This window comes from Chiloscyllium punctatum, chromosome 5 (assembly GCF_047496795.1).
Source record: "Chiloscyllium punctatum isolate Juve2018m chromosome 5, sChiPun1.3, whole genome shotgun sequence".
NCBI classification, from domain to species: domain Eukaryota; kingdom Metazoa; phylum Chordata; class Chondrichthyes; order Orectolobiformes; family Hemiscylliidae; genus Chiloscyllium; species Chiloscyllium punctatum.
The window spans coordinates 1,172,967-1,200,364 of NC_092743.1; the positions used below are offsets into that span (position 1 = coordinate 1,172,967).

The window sequence follows — 27,398 nt, forward strand, 5'->3', positions numbered from 1 at the left end:
CTGGAGATTGATAGTGGAGAGATCTCCTAAACCAGCCAACCCCCCACCCACACCCCCCACCTTGATATTGTGTGGCTGGCAGGTGCCCTCTAACATCTGCCTAGACCCACGTACCCATTGTTGTACCCAACACCAGCCTCTGACACACCAAACCCTCACAACAAGCCATCAATCCCGACTCATCAAGGCCGACCACCAGTGATGTATGTTCAATCCTGCCTGCAAACATCAGACCCCTAACACCACCCAGTACCACCCAGCCAGATCGCCCGTTCATTAATGCCCCCTACCTTGGCAGGTTGTGACCAGTCCATGGTGTCAGTGTAGTTTACAAAGCGGATCCCATCGTAGCTGTACATGAGTCGGTAGCTGGTGATGAAACCCCCAGCTCGGGTTCCTCCCTGAGTAATTACTCCAGAGATGAAGGTAGGAAACAGAAAATCCACTTGGAAATAGGGATGTGGATCTGTATCCACAGGACTCCAGCCAGGTTCCAGGTTTAATCTGATAAAAAAAACATTGTGTTTTGTGAGAGAAGATATGTTGTTTATATGCATTTTAACAGAATTTAGTTTGGATTTATGAGTTTTGAATGAGTGACATATGGATTTTCTTTGTGAGTAAAGGGGTTTAATGATTAACTTGTAAGTATTACTGTAGTCATAGTAACTTCATATAAAACACAATGAAAGCAAGCAAGAGTGAGAAAGCGAGAGAGAGAGAGAGCGAGAGAGAGAGAGAGAGGGGGAGAGAGAGAGAGAGAGAGAGGGAGAGAGAGAGAGGGAGGGAGGGAGAGATGGAGAGAGAGAGAGAGAGCGAGAGAGAAAGAGCGAGAGAGAGAGAGCGAGAGAGAGAGCGAGAGAGAGAGAGAGAGAGAGAGGGGGAGGGAGAGAGAGGGAGAGAGAGGGAGAGAGGGAGGGAGGGAGAGGGAGGGAGAGAGGCTCCTGGAGCATACTTGGGTCTTGCTCACACTGGGAGAGTTTACCAATGAACAAATTAAACAGTACAGTGGATTTGACATTGTGTAATGAAGTGGAATTACTTAATGATCTCCGAGTAAAGGATTCTCCAGGGAAGAGTGATCACAGCAAGCTAAATGGAGAGAAACAGCAAGAGTGCTTTGGTGCTTTGGGATCTGGATGTCTGTGTGCAGGAGTTGCAGAAAACGAGTCTGCAGGCCCAGCAGTTAGTAAGGGAGGCAATTAGAATTCTAACATTCATTGCTATAGGGATAGAGCATAAAAGTAAGGAAGTGTTACAGAAACTGCCCAAGCCATTAATGAAACCGCAGATGGAAATGCAATCGAGGTATATAAGAATGTAAAGAGGACACTCTCAAATGAGAGGTCATGGTTTTAGGATAAGGGAGAGGTCATGGTTTTAGGATAAGGGATGCAGATTTAAAACAGAGATGGGGAGAAATTACATCTCTCAAAGCACTGTGAATCTGTGGAATTAATTACGCAGAGTGTGGTGGATGCTGGAACACTGAATAAATAGACAGCTTTTTCATCAACAATGGATTGAAGGGTTATGGAGAGGAGGTAGGAAAGTGGGGTTGAGGCTGAGGTGAAATCAGCCATAATTGTAACAAATGGCAGAACAAACTTGAATTGCTAACTCCTGCTCCTGGTTATGTTCTTAAACTTTAAGGTAAATGATTCTGGATATTTTTGGAGCATGGGGTGGGGAGTGGAGGGGAACACTATAACATGAGAAACCACTTTGAAGGCTCTGTTTGGGACAGTTTGCAGAAGTATTGCCTGAAGATGTGTGTGTAAACTATTGTTACTGAGAAAGGTAAATAGTTTCGGTCTGTTCAGAAAGAGTTTACTTTAGCTTAAGATGTTTAGTAACTCTTCAAGACCAAACATGACAGTTATTTGAAGCTGACAAAATTTTGGCTCGGTCGTATGAAGGCTCCAGGAAGAGTCATCGAGTCATACAGCTCAGAAAGGGTCCTTCTGCCCATCGATTCTGAATGGGCATAACTTCCATTAAAAGTGCCTTAATCCCTCCCAGTCTAGGAGCAGGACACTACCACTGTGCCATAAGAGGGCTCACCCAGGTAGTTTTTTTACATTGGGCTGATTAGTTTTTAATATTTTGTTACTGAATTTGAAATGACCTAACTTCTGTTGTGAGATTTGAATTTCCTGCACTTGTCCCATATCCTTGAATGTTATGATGTTTGAAATACTCATCCAAACTTTTTTTAAAGGTTGCAAGATTTCCAATCCCTCCTACCTCCCCAGGCAGTGCATCCCACATTCCCATAACTCGCTGAGTGAAAGTGTGCTTTCTCAAATCCCCCTGGAATCTGCTGCCCCTTACCCTAAAACTATGCCCCTCAGATTCTTCATGGCAATCAGATTGTCAAGCTTGGGAATTGAAGCCAGTGCAGATGTGAAAGAGAAGGGTCTTCTCTTAGGTACAACCTGCTCGACATCATCATAACACCTCCCCCCTTCAGAATAAATAAACCATCATAATGAAAAGATGGCTTCTTTATTTTCTATTCTTTAAACACATTACCAACATATAACCTTAATCTAACTTCATATTAACTTCCTCCCACCTATATAGAACATTGAATAGATGTATCTTATCTATAATTTATCAGTTAAATCAGCAAGAACGCATTTTTGATTAGATTCTTGCAGCTTGCAACATGTACGATTTATAATTTAAAATTCAGTAACATAAGACTCCAATGAAATTGTCTCATATTCTTGTCTTTAACGCATTCTAAGAATTCACAGGATTGTGACCCTTGGACACAGCTGTTTCTGGCACATTGTTCATGACGTACACATTAAAATGCTGTAAAGCCAGGACCAAACTCAATAGTTCCTTTTCAATTGTGGATTGTTTCCTCTGCTGGATGTTGACCTTTGAAAGTAACCAACTGGCAGTTCAATCCCATCTTCATCTGCGTGTAGGAGGACAGCTCCAACTCCATTGTCACGAGCATCGATGGCAACTTTAAACAGTTTTGACAAGTTTGGTTAATGGTGCCAATTCTAGTCTCCCTGATACAGGAAGGATATTGTGAAACTTGAAAGGGCTCAGAAAAGATTGACAAGGATGTTGCCAGGGTTGGAGGGTTTGAGATATATGGAGAGGCTGAACAGGCTGGGGCTGTTTTCCCTGGAGCGTCGGAGGCTGAGGGGTGACCTTATAGAGGTTTATAAAATCATGAGGGGCATGGATAGGATAAATAGACAAGGTCTTTTCCCTGGGGTCGGGGAGTCCAGAGCTAGGTTTAAGATATAAAGGCAACGTTTTCACACAGAGAGTGGTACGTGTATGGAATGAGCTGCCAGAGGAAGTGGTGGAGGCTGGTACAATTGCAACATTTAAAAGGCATTTGGATGGATATATGAATAGGAAGGGTTTGGAGGGATATGGGCCGGGTGCTGGAAGTGGGACAAGATTAGGATATCTGGTTGGCATGGACGGGTTGGACAGAAGGGTTTTTTTCCATGCTGTACATCTCTATGACTCTATAATATTGATTGTCAGTTAACTGCCAGGATATATTTGGATTTTAAACAAGGCAAGTTCACTCTGATTGGTCAGAGCATTGTCCAGAAAAATGAACAAATGACAGTCATCAGTTCTGGAAAAAAGGTCACTGAACCCATTAACCTTTTCCAAAGTTTGGGAGAAGATTTGTAGTTCGGGTGCTCGTTGTTGAGGTTCTGTTCGCCGAGCTGGGAATTTGTGTTGCAGACGTTTCGTCCCCTGACTAGGTGACATCCTCAGTGCTTGGGAGCCTCCTGTGAAGCGCTTCTGAGATCTTTCCTCCGGCATTTGTAGTGGTTTGAATCTGCCGCTTCCGGTTGTCAGTCCCAGCTGTCCGCTGCAGTGGTCGGTATATTGGGTCCAGATCGATATGCTTATTGATTGAATCTGTGGATGAGTGCCATGCCTCTAGGAATTCCCTGGCTGTTCTCTGTTTGGCTTGTCCTATAATAGTAGTGTTATCCCAGTCGAATTCATGTTGCTACCAAAAGTGCACCTAAAGTGCACAAACCAGACATCGCACTCAGACCCATAGTATCACTACCAGGGACACCATCACACAAACTGGCTAAAGAGCTACAGCAGAAACTGAAACACCTGATCAGTGGATCCAGACACTCTATACAGTCAACACAGGAATTCTTGGACATCATCAGAAATATACACATAGACAAGGAAGAAACCGTGGTCTCATTCGATGTAACGGCATTGTTCACCTCTATCGACAAAACCCTAGCCAGAGAAACAATAGCCAACCTGCTGGACATACAGAACAGACAACAGGATGGTGAACCTATCAACAAAGACGGCATACTCAAACTACTGCACCTGTGCCTCACAACACACTTCACATTCAACAACCAAACATATGAACAAATCAAAAGCACACCCATGGGCTCACCCATCACTGGACTCATAGCAGAAGCGGTAATGCAAAGATTAGAACAAACAGTCTTACTGCAAATTCAACCCAAACCCTGGGTCAGATACGTGGATGGCACCTTTGTAATAATTAAAAACACAGAAATAGAGAACACACACCGGATCCTCAACGCCACACTCACAGGAATCCGATTCACTAGAGAGGAAGAAAAGGACAACCAACTCCCATTCCTCGACGTGATGGTACAGAGAACACCAAACGGAGAATTCACCACAAAGGGTTACAGGAAAGCCACACACACAGACCAAGTCCTAAACTACGAAAGCAACCACCCCAACACACACAAAAGAAATTGCATCGAGACACTGTTCAAAAGGGCCACAACACACTGCAGTACACCAGAACTGCAAAAAGAGGAAGAGGAACACCTATACAAAGTATTCGCCAAAAACGGATTCCCTCGCAATTTCATCAACAGATGCCTAAGAGAAAGACAACGGAACGAGGACATGCCGCAACCCAAAGGACTAGCCACACTACCATACATCAGGAGCATTTCTGAACTGACAGCCAGACTACTGCGACCACTAGGACTCATAACAGCACACAAACCAACAGCCACTCTCAGACAACAACTCACCAGAACGAAGGACCCAATACCCAGCATGAGCAAAACCAATGTAGTGTACAAAATCCCATGCAAGGACTACACAAAACACTACATAGGACAAATAGGAAGACGGTTCACGATCCGCATCCATGAACACCAACTAGCCACGAAACGACACAACCAGCTATCCTTAGTAGCCACACACGCAGGTGACAAGCAACATGAATTCGACTGGGACAACACTACTATTATAGGACAAGCCAAACAGAGAACAGCCAGGGAATTTCTAGAGGCATGGCACTCATCCACAGATTCAATCAATAAGCACATTGACCTGGACCCAATATACCGGCCACTGCAGCGGACAGCTGGAACTGACAACCGGAAGCGGCAGATTCAAACCACTACAAATGCCGAAGGAAAGATCACAGAAGCGCTTCACAGGAGGCTCTCACGCACTGAGGATGTCACCTAGACAGGGGACGAAACGTCTGCAACACAAATTCCCAGCTCGGCGAACAGAACCACAACATTTGAGTGGGAGCAGCGGCCGAGGAAAAACGAACCCGGGAGACTACAGCTAAGGTAAGACAGTTTGTTTCAAAATTACTTACCTGTAGCGGGCAGCGTTTTTTTTTCTCTCTTCACAAAAAGAGCGGGAGCAGCAGAGGAAGTGACGGTAAACAGAGGGGCAGCCGGGAAGGAGAACGGTGAGTATAAATACTCCCCCTTTAATTCACCAACGGTCATTTGAGTGGGAGCAGCGGCCGAGGAAAAACGAACCCGGGAGACTACAGCTAAGGTAAGACAGTTTGTTTCAAAATTACTTACCTGTAGCGGGCAGCGGAAATGAGGTTGGAGCGCATAGCTGGGCGGGAAGGCAAGTGATTAGTATTTGAGTGGGTGTGTTCCCCTGTAGTCGTTCCCCTAAAAAATAAGTATGCAGCTTTGGAAACTGTTGGGGGGGACAGCCTTGCAGGTGTAAGCTGCAGTGAAGGGGTCTGTGGCTCTGAGATTCAGAAGGGAAAGGGGGAGAAGAAGAGAGCGCTAGTTATAGGGGACTCTCTAGTTAGAGGGACGGACAGGCGGTTCTGTGGACATGGGCGAGACTCTCAGATGGTTTGTTGCCTCCCGGGTGCTAGGGTCCGAGACGTCTCGGACCGTGTCTTCAGAATCCTTAAGGGGGAGGGTGTGCAGCCAGAAGTCGTGGTACACATTGGCACCAACGACATAGGTAGGAAGAGGGGCGGGGAGGTCATTCAAGAGCTCAAGGAGTTAGGCTGGAAGCTAAAAGCTAGGACAGACAGAGTCGTCATCTCTGGGTTGTTGCCGGTGCCACGTGACAGAGAGGCAAAGAATAGGGAGAGAGTGCAGTTGAACACGTGGCTGCAAGGATGGTGTAGGAGGGAGGGCTTCAGATATTTGGACAATTGGACTGCATTCTGGGGAAGGTGGGACCTGTATAAACAGGACGGGTTGCACCTGAACCAGAAGGGCACCAATATCCTGGGGGGTAGGTTTGCTAGCACTCTTCGGGGGGGTTTAAACTAATTTGGCAGGGGGATGGGATCCGGACTTGTAGTCCAGCAAGTAAGCTAGCTGTGTGTCAGGATGTCCAAGACTGTAGGGAGGCTGTGGAGAAGGTAGCACTGACAGGGACTACTTACAGACACAGAGATGGGCTCAAGTGCGTATACTTCAATGCAAGGAGTATCAGAAATAAGGTGGGTGAACTTAAGGCATGGATCGGTACCTGGGACTACGATGTTGTAGCCATCACGGAAACATGGATAGATGAGGGACAGGAATGGCTGTTGGAGGTTCCTGGGTACAGATGTTTCAGTAAGATTAGGGAGGGTGGTAAAAAAGGAGGGGGGGTGGCATTGCTAATTAGAAATGGTATAACGGCTGCAGAAAGGAAGTTTGAGGGGGATCTGCCTCTGGAGGTAGTATGGGCTGAAGTCAGAAATAGGAAAGGTGCAGTCACCTTGTTGGGTGTTTATTATAGGCCCCCCAATAGCAGCAGAGATGTGGAGAAACAGATTGGGAAACAGATTTTGGAAAGGTGCAGAAGCCACAGGGTCGTAGTCATGGGCGACTTCAACTTCCCAAATATTGATTGGAAGCTCTTTAGATCAAGTAGATTGGATGGGGCGGTGTTTGTGCAGTGTGTCCAGGAAGCTTTTCTAACGCAGTATGTAGATTGTCCAACCAGAGGGGAGGCCATATTGGATTTGGTACTCGGTAACGAACCGGGACAAGTGGTGGGCTTGTTAGTGGGTGAACATTTTGGTGATGGCGACCACAATTCTGTGACTTTCACCTTGGTTATGGAGAGAGATAGGTGCGCACAACAAGGAAGTTTCTACAATTGGGGGAAGGGAAGTTACGATGCTGTAAGACAGGATTTGAGGAGCATACGTTGGGAGCATAGGCTGTCAGGGAAGGATGTGGTGGAAATGTGGGACTTTTTCAAGGAGCAGATACGACGTGTCCTTGATATGTATGTACCGATCAGGCAGGAAAGAAATGGTCGTGTGAGGGAGCCTTGGTTGACGAGGGAGGTTGAATGTCTAGTAAAGAGGAAGAAGGAGGCTTACATAAGGTTGAGGAAACAAGGTTCAGACAGAGCAGTGGAGGGATACAGGATAGCCAGAAGGGACCTGAAGAAAGGGATTAGGAGAGCTAAGAGAGGGCATGAAAAATCCCTGGCGGATAGGATCAAGGATAACCCCAAGGCATTCTATGCGTATGTGAGAAACCTGAGAATGACGAGAACGAGGGTAGGTCCGATCAAGGACAGTGGTGGGAGACTGTGTATTGAGTCGGAAGAGATAGGAGAAGTCTTGAACAAATACTTCTCTTCAGTATTTACGAACGAGAGGGACTGTATTGTTGAAGAGGAGAGTGTGAAACGGACTGATAAGCTAGAAGAGATATCTGTTAGGAAGGAAGATGTGTTGGACATTTTGAACAACTTGAGGATAGACAAGTCCCCCGGGCCTGACGGGATATATCCTAGGATTATGTGGGAAGCAAGAGAGGAAATTGCAGTACCGTTGGCAATGATCTTCTCGTCTTCACTGGCAACGGGGGTGGTACCAGGGGACTGGAGAGTAGCGAATGTTGTGCCCCTGTTCAAAAAAGGGAATAGGGATAACCCCGGGAATTACAGGCCAGTTAGTCTTACTTCTGTGGTAGGCAAAGTAATGGAAAGGGTACTGAGGGATAGGATTTACGAGTATCTGGAACGGCACTGCTTGATTAGGGACAGCCAGCACGGATTTGTGAAGGGTAGGTCTTGCCTTACAAGTCTTATTGAATTCTTCGAGGAGGTGACCAAGCATGTGGATGAGGGTAGAGCAGTGGATGTAGTGTACATGGATTTTAGTAAGGCATTTGATAAGGTTCCCCATGGTAGGCTTATGCGGAAAGTCAGGAGGCATGGGATAGAGGGAAATTTGGCCAATTGGATAGAAAACTGGCTAACTGGTCGAAGTCAGAGAGTGGTAGTAGATGGTAAATATTCAGCATGGAGTCCAGTTACAAGTGGAGTTCCGCAGGGATCAGTTCTGGGTCCTCTGCTGTTTGTAATTTTTATTAATGACTTAGATGAGGGAGTCGAAGGGTGGGTCAGTAAATTTGCAGATGATACAAAGATAGGTGGAGTTGTGGACAGTGAGGAGGGCTGTTGTCGGCTGCAGAGGGACTTAGATATGATGCAGAGCTGGGCTGAGGAGTGGCAGATGGAGTTCAACCCTGCCAAGTGTGAGGTTGTCCATTTTGGAAGAACAAATAAGAATGCGGAATACAGGGTTAATGGTAGGGTTCTTGGTCAGGTGGAGGAACAGAGGGATCTTGGGGTCTATGTACATAGATCTTTGAAGCTTGCCACTCAGGTGGATAGAGTTTGTAAGAAGGCCTATGGAGTATTATCGTTCATTAGCAGAGGGATTGAATTCAAGAGTCGTGAGGTGATGTTGCAGCTGTACAGGACTTTGGTTAGGCCACATTTGGAGTACTGTGTGCAGTTCTGGTCGCCTCACTTTAGGAAAGATGTGGAAGCTTTGGAGAGGGTGCAGAGAAGATTTACCAGGATGTTGCCTGGAATGGAGAGTAGGTCGTACGAGGATAGGTTGAGAGTTCTCGGCCTTTTCTCGTTGGAACGGCGAAGGATGAGGGGTGACTTGATAGAGGTTTATAAGATGATCAGAGGAATAGATAGAGTAGACAGTCAGAAACTTTTTCCCCGGGTACAACAGAGTGTTACAAGGGGACATAAATTTAAGGTGAAGGGTGGAAGGTATAGGGGAGATGTCAGGGGTGGGTTCTTCACCCAGAGAGTGGTGGGGGCATGGAATGCGCTGCCCGTGGGAGTGGTAGAGTCAGATTCATTGGCGACCTTTAAGCGGCATTTGGATAGGTACATGGATGGGTGCTTAATCTAGGATAGAAGTTCGGCACAACATCGTGGGCCGAAGGGCCTGTTCTGTGCTGTATTGTTCTATGTTCTATTAACCCTCCCCTCTCCACAAATGATGCCAGTCTTACTGAGTTTCTCTAGCTATCGCTGATTTTGTTTTAACATTTGCAGTTCAAAAAAGTGTGGCCAACAGAGAATCTGCAGTAGTGAGTAGAGTAGGTTCTTTCTTGATTATATGTTTTTTGGAGATATGTCTTGATTAAACTTAAAATATAAGCCATAACTAAATTTAACCTGGGGCAGTGTTTGTAGAGGAATAAGACGGTGTTATTTTCAGGGTCTGTAGATTGTGAAGGAACAAAAATGGCCTTTAATAGAGTGATATGTACTTCTTGTCAGATGTGGGAGTTTAAATAGAGTTTAAGGGTTACTGCGGATTATATCTGCCATAAATGCTGTTGGATGCGAATCTTATCAGATTGAGTGGATCGGTTGGAGAAACAGATAGAAGCGATGAGGAATTTGCAACAGCAACAGTATGTGATGGATGGCAGTTATAGGGAGGGGGGAAAGTCTCAGATACAGTCACATAGATGGGTTAACTCCAGGAAGGGTAAGAGAGGTAGGCACCTAGGGCAGGAGTCTTTTGTGGATATACCCATTTCAAAACAGGTATGCTGTTTTGGAAAATGTAGGGGGTGATGGATTCTCAGGGGAACGTAGCACGAAGAGCCAAGTTTCTGGTATTGAGACTGGCTCTAATGCAACAAGGGGTACGTCGGCTTCCAAGAGATCAATTGCGTTAGGGGATTTTGTAGTCCGAGGTACAGACAGATGTTTCTGTGACCAGCAGAGAAAAAGCAGAATGTTGTGTTGTTTCCCTGGTGCCAGGATCAAGGATGTCTCAGAGAGGGTGCAGAATGTTCTCATGGGGGAGAGGGGCCAGCAAGAGGTCATTGTCCACATTGGAACAATGACATAGGAAGGGAAAAGTTTGAGATTATGAAGGGAGATTAGGGGGGAAGGGTTAGCCAGAAATTTAAAAAGGAGGTCCTCAAGGGTAGTAATATATGGATTACTCCTGGTGCTACAAGCCAGTGAGAGCAGGAATAGGAGGATATAGCAGATGAATATGTGGCTGAGGAGCTGGTGTATGGGAGAAGGATTCACATTTTTGGATCATTGGAATCTATTTTGGGGTAGAAGTGACCTGTACAAGAAGGACGGATTGCACCAAAATTGGAAGGGGACTAATGTACTGGCAGGGAAATTTGCGAGAGCTGCTCGGGAGGATTTAAACTGGTAAGGTGGGGGGGCGATGGAACTCAGGGAGATAGTGAGGAAAGAGATCAATCTGAGATGGATACAGCTGAGATCAGAAGTGAGTCCAAAGTCAGGGCAGGCAGGAACAAGGTAGGACTAATAAATTAACCTGCATTTATTTCAATGCAAGGGGCCTAACAGGGAAGGCAGATGAACTCAGGGCATGGTTAGGAACATGGGACTGGGATATCACAGCAATTACAGAAACATGGCTCAGGGATGGGCAGGACCGGCAGCTTAATGTTCCAGGATACAAATGCTACAAGAAGGATAGAGAGGGAGGCAAGAGAGGAGGGGGAGTGGCATTTTTGATAAGGGATAGCATTACAGTCGTGCTGAGGGAGGATATTCAAAGAACAAAGAAAATTTACAGCCCAGGAACAGGCCCTTCGGCCCTCCAACCTGAACCGATCCAAATGTACTATCTAAACCTGTCGGTCAATTCCTAACCATCTGTATCCCTCTGCTCCCCACCTGCTCATGTATCTGTCCTGACGCATCTTAAATGAATCTCCCGTGCCTGCCTCTCCCACCTCTGCTGGCAACGCGTTCCAAACACCCATCACCCTCTGTGTGAAGTACTTGCCGTGTGTATCCCCCTTAAACTTTCCACCTCTCACCTTGAAAGCATGACCTCTCATTATTGAACCCTTCACCCTGGGAAAAAGCTTGTCTCTATCCACCCTGTCTATACCCTTCATGATTTTGTAAACCTCAATCAGGTCCCCCCTCAATCCCTTTTTTTCTAATGAAAACAATCCTAACCATTTAAACCTCTCTTCGTAGCTAGCACCTTCCATACCAGGTAACATCCTTGTAAACCTTCTCTGCACCCTCTCCAAAGTGTCCACATCCCACACTGGTAATATGGCAATCAGAACTGTACACAGTATTCTAAATGCAGCCGAACTAATGTCTTGTACAATTTTAACATGACTTGCCAGCTCTTATACTCAATACCCAGTCCGATGAAGGCAAGCACACTATATGCCTTCTTGACCACTCTATCCACCTGTGCAGCCACCTTCAGGGTACAATGGACCTGCACTCCCAGATCCCTCTGCCTACCAACTTTTCCCAAAGCTCTTCCATTCATTGTATAATTCACTCGAGAGTTAGTCTTGCCTAAATGGATCACCTCACATTTGTCTGGATTGAAAGCCATCTGCCACTTTTCCGCCCAACTCTTCAGTCTATCTATATGCTCCTGTACTCTCTGACAGACCCTTATGCTTTCTGCTACTCCACCAATCTTCATGTCATCTGCAAACTTGCTGATCATACCAACAGTGCCCTCTTCTCGATCATTTATGTATATCACAAACAACAGTGGCTCCAGCACTGATGCCTGTGGAACACCACTGGTCACCTTTCTCCATTTCGAGAAACTCCCTTCAACTACTACTCTCTGTCTCCTGTTGCTCAACCAGTTCTTTATCCACCGAGCTAGAACACCCTGCACACCATGTGACTTCACTTTTTCCATTAGTCTACAATGGGGAACCTTATCAAACGCCTTACTAAAGTTCATGTATATGACGTCGACAGCCCTTCCTTCATCTATCAACTTGGTCACTTCCTCAAAGAACTCTATACGTTGGTAAGGCACAATCTCCCCCGCACAAAACCATGTTGCCAATCACTGATAAGCCCATTCTTTTCTAAATATAAATAGATCCTATCCCTCAGTACCCTCTCTAGCAACCTCCCTGCTACTGACGTCAGGCTCATTGGTCTGTAGTTACCCAGAATATCCCTTACTACCCTTCTTGTACAGGAGGACAACATGAGCAACCCTCCAATCGTCTGGCACCTCACCTGTATTTAAGGATGCCATAAAGATATCTGTCAGGGTCCCAGCAATTTCCTCTCTCGCCTCTCTCAGCAACCTGAGATAGATCCCATCCACTCCTGGGGATTTGTCCACCTTAATAACCTCGAGCCTACCCAACACATCTTCCCTACTTATGTCAACGTGATCCAGACTAATCAAACTTCTATCTCTAATCTCAACATTCATCATGTTCCTCTCCTCAGTGAACACTGATGCAAAGTAATCATTCAGAATCTCACCCATTCGCTCAGGTTCAACACACAGCCTTCCTTCATTATCTTTTAGTGGACCAATCCTTTCTCTAGTTACCCGCTTGCTCCTTATAGAAGAATAAAATGCTTTGGGATTCTCCTTAATTCTGCTCGCTAAAGCTCTTTCATGACCCCTTTTAGCCCACTTGATTCATCGTTTAAGACTTGTCCTTCTCTTCCGATATTCCTCCAGGGCCCGTTCTGTTCTTAGCTGCCTAGACCTTATGTACGCTTCCCTTTTCCTCTTGGCTAGTCGTACAATTTCTGCTGTCATCCACGGTTCACGAATCTTACCCTTCCTATCCTTTGTCTTCAACAGGACATGCCTATCCTGCACTATCTTTGAAAGCCTCCCACATCTCAAATGTGGACTTCCCTTCAAATAGCTGTGTCCAATCCACATTTTCCAGCTCCTGCCTAATTTCGATATAATTGGCCTTGGCCCAGTTTAGTACTCTTCCCTGAGGACCATTCTCTTCTTTATCGCTGTTCTAATACTAATTCTAATACTTACAGAATTGTGATCATTGTTCCCAAATAAATCCCCTACTGCAACTTCTACCACCTGGCCTGTCTTGTTCCCCAGTACTTGGTCCAATATGGCCCCTTCCCTCGTCAGACTATTGACATACTGCTCTGGAAAACTCTCCTGGACACTTTGTACAAATTCTTCTCCATCCAGACCTCTGAAGCTAAATGTATCCCAGTCAATGTTGGGAAAATTAAGATCTCCCATCACCACTACCCTATTGCCTCTATATCTATTCATAATCTGTTTACCTATTTGTTCATCCACCTCACTGTTGGGAGGCCTGTAATACAGCCCTAACAATGTAACTGCACCCTTCTTATTTCTCAGCTCCACCCATAATGCCTCACTACCCAAGACCGCCATAGTGTCATCCTTTAGCACAGCCGTGATATTGTCCTTGACCAGCAATGCAACCCCACACCCTCTTTAACTCCCTCCCTGTCCTGTCTGAAGCATCTATATCCCGAAACATTTCGTTCCCAGAAATACATCCAGGGAAGTTATTTGGATGGAACTGAGAAATAAGAAAGGGATGATCACCTTATTTGGATTATATTACAGACCCCCTAATAGTCAGAGGGAAATTGAGAAACAAACGTGTAAGGCGATCTCCGCTATCTGTAAGAATAATAGGGTGGTTATGGTAGGGGATTTTAACTTTCCAAACATCGACTGGGACTGCCATAGTGTTAAAGGTTTAGATGGAGAGGAATTTCTTAAGTGTGTACAAGACAATTTTCTGATTCAGTATGTGGATGTACCTTCTAGAGAAGGTGCAAAACTTGACCTACTCTTGGGAAATAAGGCAGGGCAGGTGACTGAGGTGTCAGTGGGGGAGCACTTTGGGGCCAGCGACCATAATTCTATTCATTTTAAAATAGTGATGGAAAAGGATAGACTAGATCTAAAAGTTGAAGTTCTAAATTGGAGAAAGGCCAATTTTGACGGTATAAGGCAAGAACTTTCGAAAGCTGATTAGAGGCAGATGTTCGCAGGTAAAGGGAGGGTTGGAAAATGGGAAGCCTTCAGAAATGAGATAAGAATCCAGAGAGAATATATTCCTGTCAAGGTTAAAGGGAAGGCTGGTAGGTATAGGGAATGCTGGATGACTAAAGAAATTGAGGGTTTGGTTAAGAAAAAGAAGGAAGCATATGTCAGGTATAGACAGGATAGATCGAGTGAATCCTTAGAAGAGTATAAAGAAAGTAGGAGTATACTTAAGAGGGAAATCAGGAGGGCAGAACAGGGACATGAGGTAGCTTTGGCAAATAGAATTAAGGAGAATCCAAAGGGTTTTTACAAATACATTAAGGACAAAAGGGTAACTAGGGAGAGATTAGGGCCCCTCAAAGAACATATACTGGATTAGTGGTGCTGGAAGAGCACAGCAGTTCAGGCAGCATCCAACCAACAGCGAAATCGACGTTTCGGGCAAAAGCCCTTCATCAGGAATGATGAAGGGCTTTTGCCCGAAACGTCGATTTCGCTGCTCGTTGGATGCTGCCTGAACTGCTGTGCTCTTCCAGCACCACTAATCCAGAATTTGCTTTCCAGCATTTGCAGTCATTGTTTTTACCCCTCAAAGATCAGCAAGGCGGCCTTTGTGTGGAGCCACAGAAAATGGGGGAGATACGAAATGAATATTTTGCATCAGTATTTATTGTGGAAAAGGATATGGAAGATATAGACTGTAGGGAAATAGATGCTGACATCTTGCAAAATGTCCAGATTACAGAGGAGGAAGTGCTGGATGTCTTGAAATGGTTAAAGGTGGATAAATCCCCAGGACCTGATCAGGTATACCCGAAAACTCTGTGGAAAACTAGAGAAATGATTACGGCCTCTTGCTGAGATATTTGTATCATCGATAGTCACAGGTGAGGTGCCGGAAGACTGGAGGTTGGCAAATGTGGTGCCACTGTTTAAGAAGGGCGATAAAGACAAGCCAGGGAACTATAGACCAGTGAGCCTGACCTTGGTGGTGGGCAAGTTGTTGGAGGGAATCCTAAGGGACAGGATGTACGTGTATTTGGAAAGGCAAGGACTGATTTGGGATAGTCAACATGGCTTTGTGTGTGGGAAATCATATCTCACAAACTTCATTGAGTTTTTTGAGGAAGTAACAAAGAAGATTGATGAGGGCAGAGCAGTAGATGTGATCCATATGGACTTCAGTAAGGCATTCAACAAGGTTCCCCACGGGAGACTGATTAGCAAGGTTAGATCTCATGGAATACAGGGAGAACGAGCCATTTGGATACAGAACTGGCTCAAAGGTAGAAGACAGAGGGTGGTGGTGGAGGGTTGTTTTTCAGACTGGAGGCCTGTGACCAGTGGAGTGCCATAAGGATCAGTGCGGGGTCCTCTACTTTTTGTCATTTACATAAATGATTTGGATGCGAGCATAAGAGATACAGTTAGTAAGTTTGCAGATGACACCAAAATTGGAGGTGTAGTGGACAGCGAAGAGGGTTACCTCAGATTACAACAGGATCTTGAACAGATGGGCCAATGGGTTGAGAAGTGGCAGATGGAGTTTAATTCAGATAAATGCGAGGTGCTGCATTTCTTTGAGAAAGCAAATCTTAGCAGGACTTATACACTTAATGGTAAGGTCCTAGGGAGTGTTGCTGAACAAAGAGACCTTGGAGTGCAGCTTCATAGCTCCTTGAAAGTGGAGTCACAGGTAGATAGGATAGTGAAGAAGGCGTTTGGTATGCTTTCCTTTATTGGTCAGAGTATTGAGTACAGGAGTTGGGAGGTCATGTTGCGGCTGTACAGGACATTGGTTAGGCCACTGTTGGAATATTGCGTGCAATTCTGGTCTCCTTCCTATCGGAAAGATGTTGTGAAACTTGAAATGGTTCAGAAATGATTTACAAGGATGTTGCCAGGGTTGGAGGATTTGAGCTATAGGGAGAGGCTGAACAGGCTGGGGCTGTTTTCCCTGGAGTGTCGGAGGCTGAGGGGTGACCTTATAGAGGTTTATAAAATTATGAGGAGCATGGATAGGGTAAATAGACAAAGTCTTTTCCCTGGGGTCGGGGAGTCCAGAACTAGAGGGCACAGGTTTAGGGTGAGAGGGGTAATATTTCAAAGCGACCTACAGAACAACATTTTCACTCAGAGGGTGGTACGTGTATGGAATGAGCTGCCAGAGGAAGTGGTGGAGGATGGTACAATTGCAATATTTAAGAGGCATTTGGATGGGTATATGAATAGGAAGGGTTTGGAGGGATATGGGCCTAGATTGGGTTGGGATAAATGGTCTGTTTCCATACTGTACATTTCTATTTGCGGTTTTATGTTTGATTATGAAATGGCTGTAACTATTATAATAAGTTGGACTTCTTGTATCTGTCAGCAGAGGGCACTGTTGATTAACACATGCAGCTTCCATTAAATGCAGCGCACTGACCCGTGATAGATCCCCACCCAAATGATCAGGTCTCAGCTCTGCACTCCTGCAACATCCAATCACAAATGGTGATGGACAATTAAACAATGGATTGGAGGAGGAGGCTCCACAAATATCCCCAGCCTCAATGATGGAAGAGTGCAGCAGAGTGCAAAAGATAAGGATGAAGATTGCACAGCTGGTTACACTACCAAGAATCTTACCATTAACCCAGTGCTCTGCATTCCTATTACTCCATCTAAAGTGAATCACCTCACACTTTTCCACATTAAACTCCATTTGCCACCTCTCAGCCCAGCTCTGCAGCTTATCTATGTCTCTCTGTTACCTACAACATCCTTCAGCACTATCCACAACTTCACTGCCCTTCGTGTCACCCATAAATTTACTAACCCATCCTTCTACACCCTCATCCAGGTCATCTATAAAAAAGACAAACAGCTGTGGACCAAAAACAGATCCTTGTGGTACATCACTAATAACTGAACTCCAGGATAAACATTTCCCAACAACCACCACACTCTGTCTTCTTACAGAGAATTGCCCAGGTATGTCCTGTACATAAAAAGCAGGACAAATCCAACCTGGCCAATTACTGCCCCATCAGTCTCCTCTCGATCCTCAGTAACGTGATGGAAGGGGTCAGTAACAGAGCTATCAAGCAGCACCCACTCAGCAACAACCTGCTCAGTGACACCCAGTTTGGGTTCCCCCAGGGTCACCCAGCTCCTGACCTCATTCCAGCCTTGGGTCAAACATGGACAAAGGAGCTGAGTTCCAGAGGGGAGGGGAGAGGGACGGTCCTTGACATCAAGGCTGCATTCGGCCGAGTGTGACATCAAGGACCCCCGAGCAAAACTGGAATCAATGGGTATGGGGGTCAAACTCTCCACTGGTTAGAGTCAGACCTGACACACAGGAAGATGGTTGTGGTTGTTGGAGGGTCAGTCATCTCAGCTCCAGGACATCTCTACAGGAGTCCCTCAGGGGAGTGTCCCAGGCCCAACCATCTTCAGCTGCTTCATCAATCACCTTCCCTCTGTCATAAGGTCAGAAGTGGGAATGTTCGCTGATGGTTCAGCACCATTCACAACTCCTCAGACACTGGAGCAGTTAGTGATCAAATGCAGCAAGTTCTGGACAATCTCCAGGCTTGGGATGACGAGTGGTAACTCACGTTCGTGCCACACAACTGCCAGACAATGGCCCTCACCAATAAGAGACAATCTAACTATCACCCCTTCACATTGAATGGTGTTAGTATCACTGAATCCCCCACTAGCAACATCCTGGGGGTTACTGTTGACCAGAAACACACTTGGACTCATTGCATAAACACAGAGGCTACAAGAGCAGGTCAGAGGCTGGGAATCCTGCAGCGAGTAACTCCCCTCCTGACTCCCCAAAGCCTGTCCACCCTCTACAAGGCACAGTCAGGAGGGTGATGGAATACTCCCCCCCTTGCCCCTGGATGGGGGCAGCTCCAACGACACTCAAGAAGCTCAACACCATCCAGGACAAAGCAGCCACTTGATTGGCACCATATCGACAAGTGTCCCCTCCCTCCCCCACCAACACTCAGTAACAGCAGTGTGTACCATCTACAAGATGCACTGCAGAAACTCACCAAAGACTCTCAGATAGCATCTTCAAAACCCACGACCACTTCCATCTAGAAGGACAAGGGGCAGCAGATCCATGGGAACACCACCCCCTGCAAGTTCCCCTCCGAGCCACTCACCATCCTGACTTGGAAATATATCGCCGTCATTGGGTTAGAATCTTGGAATTCCCTCCCTAAGGGACATTGTGGATCTACCTACAGCATATGGACTGCAGCAGTTCAAGAAGGGAGCTCACCCCCACCTTCTCAAGGGGCAACTAGGGATGGGCAATAAATACTGGCCAACCAGTGATGCCAAAGTCTCATGAGGGAATAAAAAATAATTGTTGCTCAGTTTGCAGATGACACAAAGGTAGAGGCACAGGTTGTAGTGTTGAGGAAGTGGGGAGGCTGCAGAAGGACTTGGGGAGTGGGCAAAGAAGTGGCAGATGGGATACAATGTGGGAAAATATGAGGTTATCCACTTTGATCAGAAGAATAGAAGCACAGACTGTTTTCTAAACTGAGAAAGGCTTTAAAAGTCTGAAGCACAAAGGAAGTTGGGAGCCCTAGTTCAGGAGTCTCTTCCGGTTAACTTCCTAACGGTTAGGAAGGCAAATGCAACGTGAGCATTCACTTCAAGAGAGCTTGAAAACAAGAGCAGTGATGTACTGCTGGGGCTGCATAAAGCTCCAGTCAGACAGCATTTAGAATATTGTGAGCAGTTTTGGGCCCTGTATCTAAGGAGTGGTATACTGGTGTTGGAGGGGGTCCAGAGGAGGGTTACAAGAATAATCCCGGGGGTGAAGGGCCTGTCACATGAGAGACGGTTGAGGATTCTAGGTCTGTACTCAGTGGAGGTTAGGAGAATGATGGGGGGATCTGACTGAAATGTAGAGAATACTAACAGGCCTGGAGAGAGTGGGTGTGGAGACGAGGACCTGGGAATACGGCCTCAAGGTGAAGGACAACCCTTTAGACTGAGACAAGGAGGAACTTCTTCAGGAAGAAGGTGGTACATTTGTGGAACATGTGACTACAGAGGGCTGTGCAATATATTTAAGACAGAGATAGATAAGTTCTTGATTGGTTAGAGGGTCAAGGGTTATAGGGAGAAGACAGGAAAATGAGGTTGAGAAATGTATCAGCCGTGATTGAATAGTGGAGCATACCGAATGGGCTGAAACTCTAATTCTGTTCCTATATCTTCTGGTCTTACAGAATTATCCAGGCTGCTTTAAAATTTAAATAAAGCTTGGCAGTTAACTGCCAGTCATCATTAACTGCTGTATTGCGCATGGTAATGCTTCTATCAATTGGATTCCACTTGTAAAATAATTGGATCTCTGCTGTCATGCACTATAAACATGGCTTTTCCACATGAATTGGTATTTTTGTGAAATGTCCTCATGATGAAGCTAAGATGAAACATTTTGATGAAATGTGCCTTCACACAGAAATGCTCAGGTTCTGTGTCACCAAATGTCCTTTGTCTGGTCCAAGGTGCCCTTTACTGGGACCTTTGGGTTGGGGTGGGGTGGGGGGGATGGTGTGGAGCAGTTGATTTGTCCCCTACCCTCCAGAGTGTGGTTACACACTCCCTGTTGTACAGGCGTCTGGGACAGTTCCTGCTGTCCTTGAGTGGGGTGCGGGGGCAAGAGGGTGAGGGGATGGGGAGAAAGGGGGTGGGCTGGGGGGCATGGGGAGGGTCTGTCTTTGTTAATGTCGAGGCGAGGCGAGGGGGAGGGGAGGGCAACGTTACTCACATGTTGGGGATGATGTTGAGCCGGCCAGCGTCAGGGGGGTTACTCTCCCGGTGAGATGAGGCACTTATCTGCTGGTATCGAATCCGACCGTCCTCCAACCCCAGAGTCAGGCTGCATGGACCTAGGAAGAGACCAGAGACACTGTGACTGGAGAGGCCCAGACAACAGGAGGGGTGGGGAGGGAATGAGTGTGGTGGAGGTGAGTGAAGAGGAAGGGGGCAGAGAGGGGGAGAGGAGAAGGGGTGGGAGGGAGGAGCATAGAAACAGGCCCTTCAGCCCATCATATCTATGCCAACCAACAACACCAAAGTACACTAATCCCATTTATCTGCAAGTGGTCCACAACCCACTGTGCCTTGGCATTGTAAATGCTCAACCAGGATCCGATCAGGTATACCCAAGAACTCTGTGGGAAGCTAGAGAAGTGATTGCTGGGCCTCTTGCTGAGATATTTGTATCATCGATACTCACAGGGGAACTATGGAGCTATGAGGGAGGAGCTGGCCAAAGTTCAATGGTACAATACCTTAGCAGGGATAGCAGTGGAGGAACAATGGCGGATATTTCTGGGTATAATGCAGAAGATGCAGGATCAGTTCATTCCTAAAAGGAAGAAAGATCCTAAGAGGAGGCAGGGGTGGCCGTGGCTGACGAGGGAAGTTAAAGACCATATAAAGTCAAAAGGAAAAAAGTATAACATAGCAAGGATAAGTGGGAAAACGCAGGACTGGGAAGCTTTTAAAGAACAACAGGGGATTACTAAGAAGGAAATACGCAAAGAAAAAAAATGTACAAAGGTAAACTGGCCAAAAATATAAAGGAGGATAGTAAAGGCTTTTTTAGGTATGTGAAAGGAACAAAAAATGGTTAAGACTAAAATTGGGCCCTTGAAAACAGAAACAGGGGAATATATTAAGGGGAACAAAGAAATGGCAGAAGAATTGAATTGGTACTTCAGATCTGTGTTCACTGGGGAAGACACGAGGTAACAGTGGCTGAAGGACCTGAACTTAAAGGAATTTATATTTACCAGGAATTGGTGTTGGAGAGACTGTTAGATCTGAAAGTTGATAAGTCCCCGGGGCCTGATGGTCTACATCCCAGGGTACTGAAGGAGGTGGCTTGAGAAATCGTGGATGCGTTGGTGATTATTTTCCAGAGTTCGATAGATTCAGGATCAGTTCCTGAGGATTGGAGGGTGGCTAATGTTGTACCACTTTTTAAGAAAGGTGGGAGAGAGAAAACAGAGAATTATAGACCAGTTAGTCTGACCTCAGTGGTGGGAAAGATGCTGCAGTCTATTATAAAGGATGAAATTACGACACATCTGGATAGCAGTAACAGGATAGGACAGAGTCAGCATGGATTTATGAAGGGGAAATCATGCTTGACTAATCTTCTGGAATTCTTTGAGGATGTAACTCTGAAGATGGACGAGGGAGATCCAGTAGATGTAGTGTACCTGGGCTTTCAGAAAGCTTTTGATAAAGTCCCACATAGGAGGTTAGTGAGCAAAATTAGGGCGCATGGTATTGGAGGCAAAGTACTAACTTGGATTGAAAATTGGTTGGCTGACAGGAAACAAAGAGTCGTGATAAACGGCTCCCTTTTGGAATGGCAGGCAGTGACCAGTGGGGTACCGCAGGGATCAGTGCTGGGACCGCAGCTTTTTACAATGTACATTAATGATATAGATGAAGGTATTAAAAGTAATATTAGCAAATTTGCTGATGATACTAAGCTGGGTGGCAGGGTGAAATGTGAGGAGGATGCTAGGAGATTACAGGGTGACCTGGACAGGTTAGGATGAGTGGTCAGATGCATGGCAGATGCAGTTTAATGTGGATAAATGTATGGTTATCCACTTTGGTGGCAAGAACAGGAAGGCAGATTACTACCTCAATGGATTCAAGTTAGGTAAAGGGGCAGTACAAAGAGATCTTGTACATCAGTCAATGAAAGCAATAGTGCAGGTACAGCAGGTAGTGAAGAAGGCTAATAGCATGCTGGCCTTCATAACAAGAGGGATTGAGTATAGAAGCAAAGAGGTGCTTCTGCAGCTGTACAGGACCCTGGTGAGACCACACCTGGAGTATTGGGTGCAGTTCTGGTCTCCAAATTTGAGGAAAGACATTCTGGCTATTGAGGGAGTGCAGCGTAGGTTCACAAGGTCAATTCCTGGAATGGCGGGACTACCTTACACTGAAAGACTGAAGCGACTGGGCTTGTGTACCCTTGAGTTTAGAAGACTGAGAGGGGATCTGATTGAGACATATAAGATTATTAAAGGATTGGACACTCTGGAGGCAGGAAACATGTTTCTGCTGATGGGTGAGTGCCGAACCAGAGGACACAGCTTAAAAATACGGGGTAGACCATTTAGGACAGAGATGAGGAGAAACTTCTTCACCCAGAGAGTGGTGGCTGTGTGGAATGCTCTGCCCCAGAGGGCAGTGGAGGCCCAGTCTCTGGATACTTTCAAGAAAGAGTTGGATAGAGCTCTCAAAGATAGTGGAACCAAGGGTTATGGAGATAAGGCAGGAACCGGATACTGATTGAGGATGATCAGCCATGACCCTAATGAATGGTGGTGCAGGCTCGAAGGGCAGAATGGCCTATTCCTGCATCTATTGTCTATTGTCATAAGTCATGTTAACATTGTACAAGACATTGGTTCGACCGCATTTCGAAATACTGTGTACAGTTCTGGTCGCCACATTACCAAAAGGATGTGGACGCTTTGGAGAGGGTGCAGAGAAGGTTTATGAGGATGTTGCCTGGTATGGAAGGTGCTAGCTATGAAGAGAGGTTGCGTAAGTTAGGTATATCTTCATTAGAAAAAAGGAGATTGAAGGGGGACCTAATTGAGGTTTACAAAATCATGAAGGGTACAGACAAGGTGGATAGAGACAAGCTTTTTCCCAGGGTGAAGGGTTCAATAATGAGAGGTCACAGTTTGAAGGTGAGAGGTGGAAAGTTTAAGGGGGATACACGTGGTACGTACTTCACACAGAGGGTGGTGGACGTTTGGAACACATTGCCAGCAGAGGTGGTAGAGGCAGGCACGGTAAATTCATTTAAGTTGCATCAGGACAGATGTGTGAGTAGGTGGGGAGCAGAGGGAGACAGATGGTTAGGAATTGGGTGACAGGTTTAGACAGTACATTTGGATCGGCTCAGGTTTGGAGGGCTGAAGGGCCTGTTCCTGGGCTGTAAATTTTCTTTGTTCTTTGTTCTCTTTGATTGAGTTTTTTGAAGAAGTAACAAAGAGGATTGATGAGGGCAGAGCGGTAGATGTAATCTATATGGACTTCAGTAAGGCGTTCGACAAGGTTCCCCATGGGAGACTGATTAGCAAGGTTAGATCTCATGGAATACAGGGAGAACGAGCCATTTGGATACAGAACTGGCTCAAAGGTAGAAGACAGAGGGTGGTGGTGGAGGGTTGTTTTTCAGACTGGAGGCCTGTGACCAGGGGAGGGCCACAAGGATCGGTGCTGGGCCCTCTACTTTTTGTCATTTACATAAATGATTTGGATGTGAGCATAAGAGGTACAGTTAGTAAGTCTGCAGATGACACCAAAATTGGAGGTGTAGTGGACAGCGAAGAGGGTTACCTCTAATTACAACAGAATTTTGACCAGATGGGCCAATAGGCTGAGAAGTGGCAGATGGAGTTTAATTCAGATAAATGTGAAGTGCTGCATTTTGGGAAAGCAAATCTTAGCAGGATTTATACACTTATTGGTAAGGTCCTAGGGAGTGTTGCTGAACAAAGAGACCTTGGAGTGCAGCTTCATAGCTCCTTGAAAGTGGAGTCGCAGGTAGATAGGATAGTGAAGGAGGCGTTTGGTATGCTTTCCTTTATTGGTCAGAGTATTGAGTATAGGAGTTGGGAGGTCATGTTGCGGCTGTACAGAACATTGGTTAGGCCAATTTTGGAATATTGGTGCCATTCTGGTCTCCTTCCTATCGGAAGAATGTTGTGAAACTTGAAAGGGTTCAGAAAAGATTTACAAGGATGTTGCCAGGGTTGGAGGATCTGAGCTACAGGGAGAGGCTGAACAGGCTGGGGCTGTTTTCCCTGGAGCGTCAGAGGCTGAGGGATGACCTTCTAGAGGTTTATAAAATTATGAGGGGCATGGATAGGGTAAGTAGACAAGGTCTTTTTCCTGGGGTCGGGGAGTCCAGAACTAGAGGGCATAGGTTTAGGGTGAGAGGAGAAAGATATAAAAGAGACCTAAGGGGCAACTTTTTCACGCAGAGAGTGGTACAGGTATGGAATGGGATGCCAGAGGAAGTGGTGGAGGCTGGTACAATTGCAACATTTAAGAGGCATTTGGATGGGGAGATGAATAGGATGGAGGTTGTTGTCGAGGGAGAGAGCCAGGGATAACTAAAGAAGTTGAAGCTCTTGTCACGAGGAAGGAGGCTTATTTGAGGATGAGGCGTGAAGGCTCAGGGGGCTGGAGAGTTATAAGTTAGTCAGAAAAGATTGAAAGAGAGGGCTAAGAAGAGCCAGGAGGGGACACGAGAAGTTGTTGGTGAATAGGATCAAGGAAAACCCTCAGGCCTTCTATCAGTAGATCAGGAAAAAAAAGAACGACTGGAGTAAGATTCAGGCCAATCAAAGACAGTGGTGGGAGGTTGTGTGTGGGAACCTGAGGACATGGGGGAAGTGCTTAATGAATACTTTTCATCAGTATTCATATTGGAAAAGGATTAGATGGGATTGTGGTTGACAACGAGGAGGTTTTAGCAATTTTGGAAGATCTGAAAGTAGATAAGACACCTGGATTGGATGGGATTTATCCTAGGATTCTCTGGGAAGCCAGAGAGGAGATTGCAGAGCCTTTGGCTTTGATATTTATGTCTTCATTAACGATAGGAATAGTGCCCGAAGACTGGAGGATAGCAAATGTTGTTTCCTTGTTCAAGAAGGGGAGTCGGAACAACCCTGGTAATTATAGGGCAGTGAGCCTTACTCCGGTTGTGGGTAAGGTGTTGGAAAAGGATATAAAAGATAGGATTTATAATCATCTGGAAATTAATGATTTGATTAGGGATAGTCAACATGGTTTTGTGAAGGGTAGGTTGTGCCTCACAAACCTTATTGAGTTCTTTGAGATGGTGACCAACCAGGTGGATGAGGGTAAAGCGGTTGATGTGGTGTATATGGATTTCAGTAAGGTGTTTGATAAGGTTCCACACGGGAGGCTATTGCACAGAATTTCAGGATTGAAGGTCATTTAGCAGTTGAGATCAGAAGCCATGAGGTCATGCTGCAGCTGTACAAGAAACTGGTGCAGCCGCACTTGGAGTATTGTGTACAGTTCTGGTCACCACATTATAGGAAGGATGTGGCAGCTTTGGAAAGTGTTCCGAGGAGATTTAACGGGATGTTGCCTGGTATGGAGGGAAAGTCTTACGAGGAAAGGCTGAGGGACTTGAGGCTGTTTTCGTTGGAGAGAAGAAGGTTGAGAAGTGACTTAATTGAGACATATAAGATAATCAGAGGGTTAGATAGGGTGGACAGGGAGAGCCTTTTTCCTCAGATGGTGACGGCTAACACAAGGGGACATAGCTTTAAATTGAAGGGTGATAGATTGAGAATAGATATTGGGGTAGTTTCTTTACTCAGAGAGTAGTAGGGGCATGGAACGGCCTGTTTGCAACAGTAAGGTAAAAACAATAACTGCAGATGCTGGAAAGCAAATACTGGATTAGTGGTGCTGGAAGAGCACAACAGTTCAGGCAGCATCCAACGAGCAGCGAAATCGACGTTTCGGGCAAAAGCCCAACAGTAGTAGACTCACTGATGTTAAGGGCATTTAAATGGGCATTGGACATACATATGGATAGGAGTGAGAGAGGCAGGGTAGTTGTCATGGGGGACTTCAACTATCCAAATATTGACTGGAAACACTACAGTACGAGTACTATAGATGGGTCAGTTTTTGTCCAGTGTGTGCAGGAGGGCTTCCTGACACAGTATGTAGACAGGCCGACAAGGGGCGAAGCCACTTTAGATTTAGTACTGGGTAACGAGCCTGGCCAGGGGTTAGATTTGGAAGTAGGTGAGCACTTTGGAGACAGCGCTCACAATTCTGTCAGGTTTACTTTAGTGATGGAAAGGGATAGGTGCACTCCACCGAGCAAGAGTTACAGCTGGGGGAAGGGAAATTACGATGCAATTAGGAAAGATTTAGGAAGCGTAGAATGGGGAAAGAAACTGCAGGGGATGAACACATTAAAAATGTGGAGCTTATACAAGAAAAAGCTCCTGTGTGTCCTAGATAAGTATATACCTGTCAGGCAGGGAGGAAGATATAGAACGTGTGAGCCCGTGGTTTACTAAGGAAGTGGAATCCCTGGTCAAGAAGAAGAAGAAGGCTTATGTTAGGACAAAATGTGAAAACTCAGTCAAGGCACTTGAGGGTTACAAGGAAGTCAGGAAAGACCTAAAAAGAGAGCTCAGAAGAGCCAGGAGGAGACATGAGAAGTTGTTGGTGGATAGGATCAGGGTTAACCCTAAGGCTTTCCATAGGTATGTCAGGAATAAAAGAATGACGAGAGTTAAATTAGGGCCAATCAAGGATAATAGTGGGAAGTTGTGTGTGGAGTCTGAGGAGATTGGGGAAGCACTAAATAAATATTTTTCGGCAGTGTTCACTATAGAAAATGAAAATGTTGGCGAGGAAGATACAGAGATACTTACATCTAGACTAGAAGAGATTGAGGTTCACAAGGAAGAGGTATTAGAAATACTGCAGAGTGTGAAAATAGACAAGTCCTCAGGGCCGGATGGGATCTATCCTAGGATCCTCTGGGAAGCAATGGAAGAGATTGCTGAGCCTTTGGCATTGATCTTCAAATCATCATTGTCTACAGGAATAGTGCATGAGGACTGGAGGATAGCAAATGTGGTTCCCTTGTTCATAAAGGGTAGTAGAGACAACCCTGGTAATTACAGACCAGTGAGTCTCACTTCAGTTGTTGGTAAAGCGTTGGAAAAGGTTATAAGAGATAGGATTTATAACCATCTAGAAAAGAATAATCTGATCAGGGACAGTCAGCACGGTTTTGTGAAGGGTAGGTTGTGCCTAACGAATCTTACTGAGTTCTTTGAGAAGGTGACCAAACAGGTAGATGAGAGTAAACCGGTTGATGTGGTGTATACGGATTTCAGCAACGTGTTCGATAAGGTTCCCCACAGTAGGCTATCGT

General features: G+C 45.8%; 1 protein-coding gene across 1 annotated transcript in view; it reads right to left on the reverse strand.

Moving 5' to 3' along the window:
• LOC140476820 (SCO-spondin-like) overlaps window positions 1-27,398 on the reverse strand; it is a 354,974-nt gene that overhangs the window by 316,110 nt on the left and 11,466 nt on the right. The window contains exons 4-5 of the mRNA XM_072569613.1: window positions 20,172-20,292; window positions 291-504 (exon numbers count right to left, since the gene is read on the reverse strand). Of these exons, the coding sequence (XP_072425714.1) occupies window positions 291-504; window positions 20,172-20,292 (335 nt within the window). The remainder of the gene's footprint in view (window positions 1-290; window positions 505-20,171; window positions 20,293-27,398) is intronic.